This window comes from Ctenopharyngodon idella, chromosome 5 (assembly GCF_019924925.1).
Source record: "Ctenopharyngodon idella isolate HZGC_01 chromosome 5, HZGC01, whole genome shotgun sequence".
NCBI classification, from domain to species: domain Eukaryota; kingdom Metazoa; phylum Chordata; class Actinopteri; order Cypriniformes; family Xenocyprididae; genus Ctenopharyngodon; species Ctenopharyngodon idella.
Genome location: NC_067224.1, coordinates 38,992,329 through 39,007,268, shown reverse-complemented (window position 1 = coordinate 39,007,268; position 14,940 = coordinate 38,992,329). Strand labels below are relative to the sequence as shown.

The 14,940-nt window shown below is 35.1% G+C and overlaps 1 protein-coding gene across 5 annotated transcripts in view; it reads right to left on the bottom strand.

Annotated features, from left to right (window-relative positions):
• The window catches only part of gak (cyclin G associated kinase), a 51,756-nt gene that overhangs the window by 13,609 nt on the left and 23,207 nt on the right, over positions 1–14,940 (bottom strand). For all 5 annotated transcript variants that reach the window (XM_051894832.1, XM_051894828.1, XM_051894830.1 and 2 more), the window contains 8 exons: positions 11,512–11,561; positions 11,266–11,414; positions 9,343–9,465; positions 6,687–6,820; positions 3,897–4,091; positions 3,668–3,785; positions 2,218–2,297; positions 1,918–2,111 (listed from right to left, as the gene is read on the bottom strand). In XM_051894832.1, the coding sequence (XP_051750792.1) occupies positions 1,918–2,111; positions 2,218–2,297; positions 3,668–3,785; positions 3,897–4,091; positions 6,687–6,820; positions 9,343–9,465; positions 11,266–11,414; positions 11,512–11,561 (1,043 nt within the window). The remainder of the gene's footprint in view (positions 1–1,917; positions 2,112–2,217; positions 2,298–3,667; positions 3,786–3,896; positions 4,092–6,686; positions 6,821–9,342; positions 9,466–11,265; positions 11,415–11,511; positions 11,562–14,940) is intronic.

The window sequence follows — 14,940 nt, the reverse complement described above, 5'->3', positions numbered from 1 at the left end:
ATCAAGCAGATCCTTCCCTTTTTTTAAACAGCCAATTGCATTTGATTTATATCACAGTTTGGCCAGAGCCACTGTGGTTGGCAAAGCCGCATTTGACAGCTTATGACAGTCACAGTCTAATAGATCAAGTCTAATAGATTCCTCTTTTACATGTAATATAAAACTATTACTAAAGCAAAACAGTGATCATCATCATACTGAGGATGTGCAGTTTGAAAAGTGTGTAAGTTATGTTGCTGCATGACACTTGTATTGTCTCTTTTACTCATCAGTGCTGTTTCCAATGCAGGTGTCTGTCTAACCGGTTCTCCTCCTAATCTCCTCCATATCGCTTTAAAAATACAACATTCTGTGCAGAATTCAAATGTGTTTTGTCATCTGCGGCGACTCGCGTGTATGACCCGCTCTATGGTATCATATCTCTGGATCGATACACACTGTGTGCGTGCTGCAGTGGTTCATGTGACACTGATGTAAAACCATAAATCACTTGCCCCAATGGAAAGCATATTTACACTAGCTGGGTTTCCATTACAGATTTGTGCAAAACTTTTGCAATATTTTCTAAATGTTGATAAAAAATGTTGATATGAGTTTAATAAAAAACTCTGTCTCGTCTTCTGTCCAAACATACCGCACCACCTTTAAAGAATGATCAACTTTTACGTACACCAGATGACCTGTAAATGCGAAAAAAACTCTTTCCATTGCAGTTTTGCGAAATATTCCTTTTTCGAATTGCCTGAAAAACCACATCATGTGAAAACTTTGCGATATATGGGAGTTTTTGCGAAATTGACGTGTTTCCGTTGGGCGTATTTTCAATTTGCCATTTCAATTTGCGCAATTTGAAGGGTAATGGAGACGCAGCTACTGTCTGAATCATCCCCTATCCCCTATATAGTGCACTATGTGCCATTTACCATATAGAAAATAGTAAATGGGCCCTATCATACACCCAGCACAATGCGGTGCCAGGCACAATACAAGTGTTTTTTGCTAGTTTCAGGCCGACGCAGTTATCATTTTCATGTCCTGCGCCACGTTGTTTAAATAGCAAATGCATTTGCGCGCCCATGGGCGTGCTGGTCTGAAAATGAGGTGTGTTCAGGTACATTGTTGGCGTGTTGCTATTTTGAGGCAACTGAAATAGTCTGCACCATTGACCAACTGAAACCTGGTCTAAAGTCAATGGCACAATATTTGTTTTGTTATTTAAATGGGACCGTTAGTAATACGTGCCTATAGGCGGGTGCACAACGCGTGTACACTCTGCTTGTTACACACATAGGGATGTGCAGCAGCACACAAACATGCCAAATATTACAAATAAAAGGATTACAATGTAAAAGATTATTGTTATGTGCATAAAGATAAAAATGCTTTGGTGGAATCCCGACCATTTTTCCTGTCGTTAAACTAGCAAAAGTGGATTCAGACACGCCCCAAGTGCACTTGCGCTTTAGTGTTTATTTATAATGTGGGGGCAGGACACTTTAGATTCTAGATTGGACAGAAAATCTGATGAGAAGCTGAAGTGCAGAATGATGTCATCAAAATTGCTGATCCATACTGGCGAAAGTGAGAGACTGTAAATTTGGAATGTATGTATCTAAATGAAGTATACATTGCCATAATTCATCAACATTAGATCAGCAATAAATCACAATCATTTTAATGAAATCATAGCCTTCTGAAGTTATAACTGTGATTATAATCACATTAGGCAGTGTCATGGTTCCTGTTTTTCCATCCCCAAAAACCTCCAAAAATGATATTTAAGACATTTGCTATACCATTTAAGATATTTAAAACTGTTTATGACCTTAAATTTGACCAAACTGGATTTAAGCCATTAAGAATTTAGGACCCTGAAGAAAAAAAACAACAACAACCGAATAAAGAGAGAAAACTCACCGAATTTTGTCAGGATCTCTTGCTGTTCATCTCGGCTGGAGAAAAGGATCTTGGGATTTAGTCCTTTTGTGGCAAAGTTTTCCCAGGGCGCAGTCTTGTTGCTAGGGCGATCCTGAGGCTCCACCTCCACATTTACATGTACCTGGAAGAGGTCAGGATATTTCTCCTGGATGTCACACGCATCGAGATCATACCTGCAAATATAATACAGCATCATCATTTTAAAAGAGCATCACATTTTGTCATATAACTGAAAGCGAAACTGATATGAGATCATTGTAAGAGTAATCTGAAACTTACTTTGCAAATTTGACAGTGGAGGCGTTTCTGGGCACAAAGCCTGTATGGAACTGAATCTGAAACATCTTCATGGAAGCCATCTGCAAAAACCACAACACAACATGTCTACAACGACTGGCAATGACTAAGAAGCACTAACAAAATACGAACAGTCATGGCTCGTGCTGAACTATGGTCAGGTTTCAGGAACTTCACGTGTGAAGATCTGTTGGAAGCAAGCTATAGAATAAAATGGAATAGAATAGACTGAAATGAGAACATTTACCAGCCCATTAATATTTTTTATTGTCCAAAACTATTTATTTTACTGTTTTTTTATTTTTTTTATTTTTTATCATTTCAAAGGCTATATTCAGGGCAATAAATAAATAAACAAACCTGATACAATATACAATTAATTCAAAATCATATAATTTAATGCAAATAAATTAATGAAGCAAGCGAAATTGTGTCATGTACGTAATTTATGTCACACAGTTAGATGATCTTAGAAGTCGGGAGTTTGTCACACTACATCTGTTTCACTGTAGACATACTGTACACTGAATTCTGGAAAGTTTTGTTCTGTAATGTTTTTTTTTGTCTGTGTGCGCTTTGGTGTGCATAAATTTATAAACTAGGCTACATGGACTCCTTTGAACTCATTTGGTTATTAGGTGTCCTTTTGGAGTCTCCAAGTGTCCTTTTTTGGAAAGATACTTAAATTTACCTTGAAAAAAAGCTTGCAGAAAATTTGGCATATATCAAATCATGACAAAATAAACATGTTAAAAAAGATAAATGACGTATGCTTAATTCCATGGTAAGTGTGCAATTAATCATGATTAACAATTTTAATCTATTGACAGCCCTAATTGTTTCATTAATAGTATATATTAATCTATATGTTATCCCTATGACAAATGAATTCTCTGCCCGTCTATCACTTGCATTTTTGTGGAAATAGAAACTACAGAACAAGCAGAAACTCTCTCATCTTAATTTTGTTCCTTGTATTTTCATTATGGAGTCTTAAAATTGGTGGAATTATGACAAATGAGGTACATTTGTTGAAGATGCAGAATGGTTATATTTTTTATTTATTTACTTACTTAAATTTATTTATTTATTATAACTTTTAATTAATTTCTTCCAAGACAGTTTGTTCTGTGTTATTTGGGGAGAGATAGTGGTTTTAGTTTTAGAGGTTCTATACAAATAATTAAATTCTTTCTTGTAAATAAAAAACATTTTTAAAAATGTGCAATGGTGTGTTTGTCTTTGATTTGATTTGCTTAGTGAAGGGTCAAACTATTGTTCTTACGTTGCTGTTTATATCATAATTATGCCGTTCCTAATAAAGTTACAGGCCAACTAATCAGTAACTCTGATTGCAATTATTAAATTCAGATCTTTGTTATAAACATGTACTGGGACAATATACACACATATCGGTCATTACATGTCTTACTTTGGCCTGCAGGCGTCCGCCCAGTGTGGAGCGGGAGTGATAAATCACTATCAGGACATCACCCTGCACAGTTATATTCAGAGGAATTTCTGCTCGCCCGTCCTCCATCTTAAAATCCCTGCAGAAACGGCAAAGTTAGAGATAAAGACACTCGTTACATGGTTATCATCATGTCCATCAGCACTGGATCATGTGACATAAGTTTCATCACAGTGTGGAAGTGACTTACTTCATTCTGTCATACTCCTGTGAGGTGGTTGCGATGCGCTCGTCCCCGACGTAAACCTCACAGAAAGGCCGGCAGCCATTTCGCTGCTTATTAAATAGCGGTACGGGTGTCATGGCGACGGAACGGATGGTTATAGGCTTGCTGTGGGGGATTATGGGCTCTTCTGCCATCATATCACACATGTATTCAATATACCTACAAACAACAACAGTCACTGGTTAATGCAATCCATTAACACAGAGTTATGTCATACACTACCAGTTTATTTAAAAGAAGTCTCAGTCACACTTTAGATTAGGGTCCAATTCTCACTATTAACTAACTATTAAATATGATTTTTGCCTCAAACTCATAATTACTGCTTATTAATAGTTAGTAAGGTAGTTGTTAAGTTTAGGTATTGGGTAGAGAATATGGTCATGCAGAATAAGGCATTAATATGTGCTTTATAAGTACTAATAAACAGCCACTATCCTAGTAATATGAATGCTAACAAGCAACTAGTTAATAGTGAGAATTAAACCCTAAACTAAAGTGTTACCAAAGTCTTTTATGCAAAATACTTAACAGTAATATTTTATTGCATTGCAATATGATGATTTGGTGCTTAATTGTTATGAATTATTATTGGTCCTCAATTATAAATAATGGAAAGGAAAAAAAAATTAAACGTTAATGTATTTTTTCAAGATTCTTTGATGAATATAAAGTTCAAAAGAACAGCATTTATTTAAAATATTTTGCATCAAATATGTTTTTACCTTTGAACAATTTAATGCATTATTGCTGAATAAGTATTAATTTATTCTTTTTTTTTAATAAATATTTTGAATGGCGGTTATCACAGTTTCTACAAAAAGCAGTTAAGCAATATATAGCAATATATACAATATATACAATATATTCAAATAGAAAACAGCTATTTTAAATTGTAATATTATTTCACAGTATTACTGTTTTTACTGTATCTCTGATCTAATAAATGCAGCCTTGGTGAGCATAAGAGACTTGTAATTATTCCAAACATATGACTGGTAGTGTAAATCTACAGCTAAACAATGACACTTCTGTTCTTGAGCCAAAACACTATTTAAGCGGCAATATTCAACACATTTGTAACTTCTTAAATGGAAAAAAGTACTGAATATAGAATATAATGGCTTCAAAAATATTTCAATATACTGTACCACTTCAATATGAAAAAGTGAAAACGTGAAAACGGAGATCATTACGATCTTTGCTGTGAACCCCACATCCTCACAAGCAGATCTCACACATCAGGAGATATCATACATGAGATATGTACAAAAAATGTGTGTTGCTTGAGCTGTAAAGTTCCTTAAAAGTGTCATTTTAAACTTTTAGTCCTTTTATGCATTACTGGGGTGAATATTTGTACTTTTTTCCCCCCAATAAAACCAGTCTATTTTTGCATGTATTATGCAATTCGCTCGGTTTACCCGCTTTATATGATCATGACAGGAAAAAATGTTGGATTTAACTTTGCACCGACTAGTTTAGTAAGCCATCTCACTTATGTTAACACTTATATAATGATTAAGTCTTGAGGCAATACTTATGCATTTTAATATTTATCCTGGTCTAATGTCTCCTAGACTTCTATTGTAAGTGCATTAGTGTAAACATGATTTTGATTTTCCCAAACGGAAGGACTTTCTATGATCAAATACAAAAGCTTTAAAACTTTATTTAACTTCACAACTAGTGTTCTTACTGTCAGTGTTATTTTAGTATTATTTATATACTGTTGTAGTTTTTGTTAATATTTTGAATTAGATTTGAATTTAATAGATTTTTTAATTTAGATTTTTGAATTTTATTAATTTATTTTGTAAAAAAAAAAGTCTATAAAGTTTTAGTTTTTTTTGCACTTCAACTTAAACTAAACGAAAATCAGAAATATTGCCTTTGCAAACAGATGAAATAAAATAAGTTTAAGGTTTTCTTTTTATAATTTATTTAATTTCAAGTAATGAAAATGTTTTCATTATGCTTTTAGTTTTATTTAACGATAATAACACTGGTTATTGTTAACTAAAACTATTAAAATTTGTTTTTGTTCATTGAAATATTAGATATCATTAGATATCAGATGAAATCAGATATCAATTAAAATATAGATATCTGATGAAAAACTTATAAATGATAAATGTTGCCTTGGCAACTAAGTACTAAACTAAGTACTAAAATTACTAAAACTGAAGAAAAATCATTCAAGCTAAACAGAAATGTTTAAAAAAAAAAAAAAAAAAAAAAAAAAATGACAAAAGCACATAAAAAATTACTAAAACCTAAACTAAAATAAAAATGAAACTAAAAATATAAAAGTAAAAGTAAATTCAAAGTATTGATAAATACTATAATAGTATAAAAATAATAATAAATAACACTGCCCGAGATGCTTCTTTAATGGCTTCGGTTGTAGTGAGCAGCAGAACTGAACGCTCTATTCGAGGTTAGGTCACTTCCTTTACATCTAGTACATTCACACTTGGTTAGAGTCAAAAGAGTCAAAATAGTCCCATGAGCTTGCAAAGTTCAGCAGAAGCTCTTGGCGAGCCAATGAACAGTTGTGGAAGGAAGTGACCTCAGCACCAAAGAACCATCACACTTGAGGTTCACTGCTCATGTTCATGTGTCTGAGCTGCTGAATTAATCCACCGAGCATCTATTTCTGTTCTAGAACAACCTGTCCTGACATTTTGTTGTGCGGTGTGTCTTATTTCAAAGGAACAAAGTGAGAAAAAGAGGAGAAAAAGAAGTTGTTACCGTTTGTGTGAGGGCGAGATGCCCGGTGGGCATCGCTTCATGCTGAACATGTAAACTGCAGCCTCGGCCGTAGAGAACAGACGACAGAAACCGAGGAACGCACAAACCACCACAGCCGACGCTGCCCGTCCATCCTACGTACAAAAACACACGGCCACAATTAGTTATGCTCCGATCAGGATTTGTTCAGCCGATACAGACTACCGATTTCTTGTCATTATGATCGGCCAACGCCAAAACCAATCCAATCATTCAGGCAAAAAAAAAAAAAAAAAAAAAAAAGCGCCATCATCAAGTACATGGTGTCATTTCATAGAAAACCTTTCAAATTTAGAAGAAAATAGATTTTGATCATGTTTGGAGGTTGTTATGTTACAACACTGCTGAGAAACCCCAAGATAAGGTGATGCAATTTATTGATTTCATACCTGCAAACTCCAAAGTGGTGAAAAAGGTGACATGTTTACAGAGTAAATAGTAGTAGGGGGGTCTGGGGGCATCCTCCCCCTGGAGAAAATTTTCGTGATTTTAACATATAAACTAAGCAGTCTGGTGCACTCCCACAAGAAAATAAATGAAAAAAAACAACAACATTTGCTTCATGTAAAAAAAAAAACAAAAAAAAAAACATTTATTGACACAAGGGCTGGGCATTGACACAAATTTCACAATTGGATTCGATTTTGATTCAGACGCTTGCGATTTGATTTCGATTTGACTACCTTCAATTCAATAATGATTCATTTGGGGCCTATCAGGTACAGTACATGGCAAATTTCCTCAAAGAAAAAATATCTCTCAACTAATGCTGTAAACTATACAGGGAACCACAGCTGGTACATCATTATAATATTAAAGGTTAAAATTAATTGATTTGTACTTACATATAAATTACACAAAGTTTTTATAATGACGTTATAATACATTTTTAATGACATAATTATGTTTCTACTCGTTTTTAATACTGTTTCTACTCGTTTTTAATATTGGCCTAAACATTTAAATGGTGGCTGTCATTAAAAAGGTTTTGTACATTCAGTATTGAAGCACATGTTAAGCACATGAATATGCAATGGCCTATAGTCACAGTGGATATATCAAAATGCTCCTCTCTAAGTTCATTTTTGTAGCTGACTAACAAGTTTTTTGACATTGAACGGCTTTTCTGAGGTAAATGTTACGGTAAATGTGACATTTTTACAAGATATTTTATTGGCGCTTTTCCGCGGTTGACATGATACGGATTTCAGTAAGTTGTACTGGATCTTTCCACATACCTTCGGTATTCATTCATGTTTATTTCGTGTTGTAAAGCAGAAGAGATGATCGGTTCACGTGCGCTCTGCCTCTGTTTGAACTGAAGCGCCACAGCGATATGTCAGTCACACCACAGAGCGCCAAAAAAGATCACGACAGCTCGAGAGACGTTTATGGTCTCACTTCAATCTATGGGAAAGTAGCCCATTTTCGATTTATTGTGCCTGCAAACTCACCCTGACACCCCCCACCCCCGGAAAAAAAAAAAAAAAAAAAACCTCTTCAGATCTGCACGATTTACATAAATTACATATTTTGATTCAAAACGGTGAATTTCGCCAAAAAGCAACTAGTTTGCAGGTATGTGATTTATTTTTTTGTTATTCATGCATGACATGATGACTGTTAGAAAGTATATGACTGCTCATTAAACCAAGTTTGGGCTTGTTCACAATCATGTCAACTGCATCTGGGCCAAATTGTGTGTTGATAGCTCAAGTTATGGCATTTGGAACCATGGTAGCCTTTTTATCTAAAGTCCAAAAACCTCTTCAAACAAATGATCTGAGTGTTTTACTGAACATAATAACTACTTGCATGTGTAAAAGCCACAAAGCATAAAAATATTTATAAATGCACAGAATAAGTATCAAGTAATAAGATCCTGATTGATGAGTGATGATCTTCCAGCGCTGTTTTAGCTCTTATTCTATGGTGTACGGTAAATCAAGGGCGAGCAATCCAAGCGAGCTTCAGCTGTAAAACAGTATGCGATTGGTCTTGACACATCGTCCCTACACACCATACCCGAGATCCAGTTTCCACTGGTTGAACTTTCAAATTATGTTGGAAAACACTGCGTCATGATCACGATGCGATCAGATCACTGAAGTCTTGTGTGTGGGCTCGTTTGAATCTAGGCAAAATGCTCTACATAAAGATGACTGATTTACTATAGTTTACTAATGTTTTCATGAAGTTACAAAGCAGAACATGGCGCAAAAGATTCATCTGTATTCTATTTAAATGCGTCATCAAAACTGCGATCGGTTGGCCAAATTTAGTGACTTCTGATCAAGTCATAAAATGTGATATCGGCCGATACCAATCTACGGCCAATCGTCTGGAGCATCACAAGCCACAATATGAAGATGACAAGCCACAATACGAAGATGACAAGCCACAATATGAAGATGACAAGACACACTTGGATACCCCCACATGATTTTTCTTCTGAAGATGCAGTGTTAAATTAATTGGGATGTTAAAATAGGTTTTCAAAACTAAGATTATGACTTATCAACAAAGACAACAATATAATGTTTGTTTGTGGACATGTTATAAAGTAACATAGACAGTAATATCGGCGGAAAATGGCCATGTGTGTGTGTGTGCTCACCAGACAATGCACAATGCAGATGTTCCTCTGGTCCTGTTTGAGCCATTGATGCATGTTCTTACATATACTGTACAAGTTCTTCAGAGTAGGAGCTCGTCTAGGTTGCCAGCCACACTCTGATACCTGCACACACAACACAAATATGAGTTTTATCAAATATGGTACAGCACAGAAAAACAATTACAATATGTGTTGACAATAGATCGAGTAGACACCATATTTAAAAGGGCAACGGTGTCATTACCTTGCCAATAATATAAAAAAAGAAATGGCAAGAATAATGACTATTTATGAACAGGTTTCCTCATCTAACAACCCCGCCACAAACTCATGCCATAGGTTGAATCAATGTTGCTGTACTTCTATCTAGCCTTGTTTTCATTTTTAATCAAATTAAGTATGGCATCTACTCTGGATTTATTTAGTTAATTTTGTATTATTTATTTATTATTATAGTATTTACTAATATATATATATTTTTTGTCATATTTTAAATTTTCATTTCATTTAAATTTTTAGTAATTGTGTCATTTGTTCTTTTGTCATTTTTATTAGTTTTTGTTATATATATATATATATATATATATACACACACACACACACACTATATTGCCAAAAGTATTGAGACACCGCTCCAAATCATTGAATTCAGGTTTTCCAATCACTTCCATGGCCACAGGTGTATAAAATCAAGCACCTAGGCATGCGGACAGCTTCTACAAACATTTGTGAAAGAATGGGTCGCTCTCAGAAGCTCAGTGAATTCAAGCGTGGTACCGTGATAGGTTGCCACCTGTCCAAAAAGTCCATTTGTGAAATTTCCTCACTACTAAATATTCCATGGTCAACTGTTAGTGGTATCATAAAGTGGAAGCAATTGGGAACAACAGCAACTCAGCCATGAAGTGGTAGGCCACGTAAAATCACAGAGCGGGGTCAGCGCATGCTGAGGCGCACAGTGCGCAGAAGTCGCCAACTTTCTGCAGAGTCAATAGCTACAGACCTCCAAACTTCGTGTGGCCTTCAGATTAGCTCAAGAACAGTGCGTAAGGAGCTTCATGGAATGGGTTTCCATGGCCGAGCAGCTGCATCCAAGCCTTACATCACCAAGTGCAATGCAAAGCGTCGGATGCAGTGGTGTAAAGCATGCCACCACTGGACTCTAGAGCAGTGGAGGGGGGATTATGGTGTGGGGTTGTTTTTCAGGGGTTGGGCTTGGCCCCTTAGTTCCAGTGAAAGGAACTCTTAATGCTTCAGCATACCAAGACATTTTGGACAATTTCATGCTCCCAACTTTGTGGGAACAGTTTGGCGATGGCCCCTTCCTGTTCCAACATGACTGCGCACCAGTGCACAAAGCAAGGTCCATAAAGACATGGATGAGCGAGTTTGGTGAGGAGGAACACCTTTGGGATGAATTAGAGCGGAGACTGCGAGCCAGGCCTTCTCGACAACATCACTGCCTGACCTCACAAATGCGCTTCTAGAAGAATGGTCAAAAATTCCCATAAACACACTCCTAAACCTTGTGGAAAGCCTTCCCAGAAGAGTTGAGGCTGTTATAGCTGCAAAGGGTGGGCCAACTCCATATTAAACCCTACGGATTAAGAATGGGATGTCATCAAAGTTCATGTGCACGTAAAGGCAGGCGTCCCAAAACTTTTGGCAATATATATATAGAGAGTTTAGTTTATTTCAGTTACTTGCCAAGGCAACGTTTAAAGTTTTCATTTAAGTTTTTTTTTAAATGTTTTTTTTTCATCTATTTTTACATCTATTTTTACATTTTACTTCAGCTTATTTCAACTAAATAAAACTATTTTTAATAGCTTTAGTTTTATTTACAATACTGGATTTGGATGATATTAGCTGTTAATCATTTGCATTCGAGAAAAAGCAAAATGCTTTGCTATCCGCTCTCACCCTGTTGTGAAACCTGGCTGGTCTATAGGAGCGTTTGGAGAGGTTGTATACTGCATAATGACCCGCATGACGAGAATCCAGGAACAGACGCACATCCTCAATGTTATTCTTAATAGCAGATTCAACACCTTCAGCTGGGAAAGACATAACTGCAAAAACACACAAACAGACAAGTAATTAACTTTAAACCATTAGGGTTAAGACATCCAAAATGAATCTAAATTCCTATTTCACAGGTGATCGTACCTGCTAGTCTGGAGGTGATGTAGGACAGGTCCAGGTCTCCCTTAGCATAACTGACACAGGAGAGGACAAATGTTTAAATGTATGAACACAACAGCAAAGCAAGAAGAACATCTAGATTACAGACAGAAAATCTGTCAACAGGAATAAGAGTAACGGCTTGTATCAAAACTCAAGGGTCATCAAACTTTACTACAAAAAGCAAAGACTACAATTAAAGGGATAGTTCACCAAAAAAGGAAAACTAACTTACTTACATTCAGTCTGTTATATACACTACTGTTCAAATTTGGGGTCAGTAAGATTTTTTTTGGGGGAAAGAAATTAATACTTTTATTCAGCAAGCATGCATTAAATTGATCAAAAGTGAACTAACATGAACAATGAACGACTGTATTTTTATTAACTAATATTAACAAAGATTAATAAATACTGTAACAAATGTATTGCTCATTGTTAGTTCATGTTAGTTAATACATTAACTAATGTTAACAAATGAGGCCTTATTGTAAAGTGTTACCCAAATGTTTCCTGAGCAACAAATAAGCACATGATTCCTGAAGGATCATGTGACACTGAAGACTGGAGTAATGATGCTGAAAATTCAGCTTTGACATCACAGGAATAAATTACAATCTAAAACATATTCAAATAGAAACCAGGTTTTTAAAAAATTATTAAATATTGTTACAATTTAACTGTTTTTATTATTAAATAAAAACAGATTAGGTGAGAATAAGAAACTTCTTTCAAAAACATTACCGACCCCACACTTTTGAAAGGTACTGAATAGACCTTATGCGTCAGAGAAACAAGCGCGCAGCCATCTTTAGAATTTTGTCTTTGAACTTCCGTTTTTACAATAGTTCTGTATATTTCTATGGCATTGCTGACGAAGAATAATCAGCTGGTGAAGTGGATTTACTAAACAAAACAAAAGTTATCATGAGCATTGCGATGTTTGAAGCCGATGTCATAACAAATGTCAGTAGACCGGGAAGATTTTAAAACGAGCGGTTCAATCATAAATCTGTAAGATCTTGCCTTCACGCTGTGGAAATATAAACCGGAAGACGGAACACAATGAGTGCAGCGCTGAAAAGGGGCGGGGCTATATAAGGTCTATATTTTATACTGTATATATAGAAGACTTTGAATATACCATGTTGTAGTATAGAATAATAAAGTGAACTATTCCTTTAAAGTCATTTCAAAGAGTAGCATTCACACATGTGTATTTAGTATGCAAGCTGTTCAAACTGTTAAGAAACTCTATTGGTCAAGCTGTGCTGATGGGAGCAGACTGTGGTTATAAACAAACAGAGTACAAAGGCATGAGATGAAGGTGGAGTGAAGTTCACACAACAGCTCTACACATACACGCGTGTAACGCAAACACGGACACACAGGCGCTGTCCCATAGTTACCTGGAGCTGAAAGGGGTTGGTGATTTGGGACCGAGAAATGTGATTCAGGAACAAAATGAACAAAAGACAATGAAAAAAAAAAAAAAATTAAAAGCAAATTGGGCCAACTGAGGAGAAAATAAACATGACAGACTTGTGGGGATGAAAGGGGGATAATTATTAAACATGATTAATAAATGCAAACGGATTATGGAGGGGAATTTATGATCTGGTAGACCAGTGTGTGTCATAAACAAAACCCTGATTGAGTTTACCAAGAGATTAACATACAGTCACTACAATTAGCCAGATCAAATTTACCTTCTGATGATCAAATCAGAATGGACTCAGAATTGACCCATTTATATTTATAAGTGTAAAATGTATGAAGCATAAGCATTTGTTATTCTACAGAAAAAAACATACAAAAGCAGCACTCCAGACAAACGAAATCATACGAATCAATTGTTTGTAAAACCGGATATCATGGATCACACGTTCATCGTACAGGAATAATTGTGCAGTATGCATTCGAATGAGGTATCTGATGAAACCACAACAAGATTTAAAATACAGATGATTTAAAATGTCTTTTTGTTTTTATTTTTTGTTATGTTTATTTTTTGCATTTGAGACAGTGTGTTTAAACTATTAAAAAACTATTAAAACTATCCCAAATCACCTACAACTATTTAAAATGCTACAACTATTAACGCTTTCATTAACTGAATTAAAATATAATTACAATTAACAATTATAATTAAAATTAAAATTAGAATAATTAGAAACCCCACAAAAATAATAAAAATGACATAAAATTGAAAAAAAAAAAAAAAAAAAACTGAAAATATAAAAACAAATGTAAAATATTAATAACTAACTACTATAATGTTATTTTAGTTTTAATATATACAACGATTTGAGAAATACAAATACATATATTGCAATGTTTGGGTAAAATACTCTCCTTTTAATTATAATATTATACAGTTTTTTGGAAAATTAAGCAAAAAATGTGTATATATACACACACACACACACACACACACACACACACTATCTCACAGAAGTGAGTACATCCCTCACATTTTTGAAAATATTTTATTATATCTTTTCATAACACCAAATTTAGAGCGATAACACCAAAATTAACACACCTGCTCCCCATTCACACCTGAGACCTTGTAACACTAATTAGTCACATGACACCGGGGAGAGAAAATGGCTAATTGGGCCCAATTTGGACATTTTCACTTAGGGGTGTACTCACTTTTGTGGCCAGCGGTTTAGACATTAATGGCTGTGTGTTGAGTTATTTTGAGGGAACAGCAAATTTACACTGTTATACAAGCTGTACACTCACTACTTTACATTGTAGCAAAGTGTCATTTCTTCAGTGTTGTCACATGAAAAGATATAATAAAATATTTACAAAAATGTGAGGGGTGTACTCACTTCTGTGAGATACTGTATATGTGTCGCCTACATGGTCAGTGTCTGAAGAATTTTTGGTCCCAAATTATCAATTTTACTGGTAGTCCCCTGAATGAAGAATTTTTGGGTATAATAGGTCATAGTTTACTTTATTTTGCTATCCTCACTTACATAAATGAACTATAGTGTCCTGCACCCACTAGTAAAAAAATTATATCTAGTGTCTGAATAATTTTTGGTTTGACTGTGTGTATAATATATATATTATTTAATTATAACATTAGTCTTGTTTCGTCCTCCATCTTGGAATTTGGTCAAAGGAAGGTTTCCTAATTATTCTGCCTACCTTTTTAAATAGCCTTCATGTCAGGACAGCATGTTTTTGAGGTCTAATGCTCATGAAAAAAAAGCCTCTGAATCTATTTATACCAAGAATAGAGCACAGACTTGTAACAGAAACAGAAAACATGCTCAAAGTCAGCAGCGGGTGGCATTGCTTGAGAGCTAGATTAGGTGATATCAGATTAACCACCAGTAGATTACTAGTACTCTCTACTACACCACTACGACCTCTTCCTTCATTCGGCTGAAT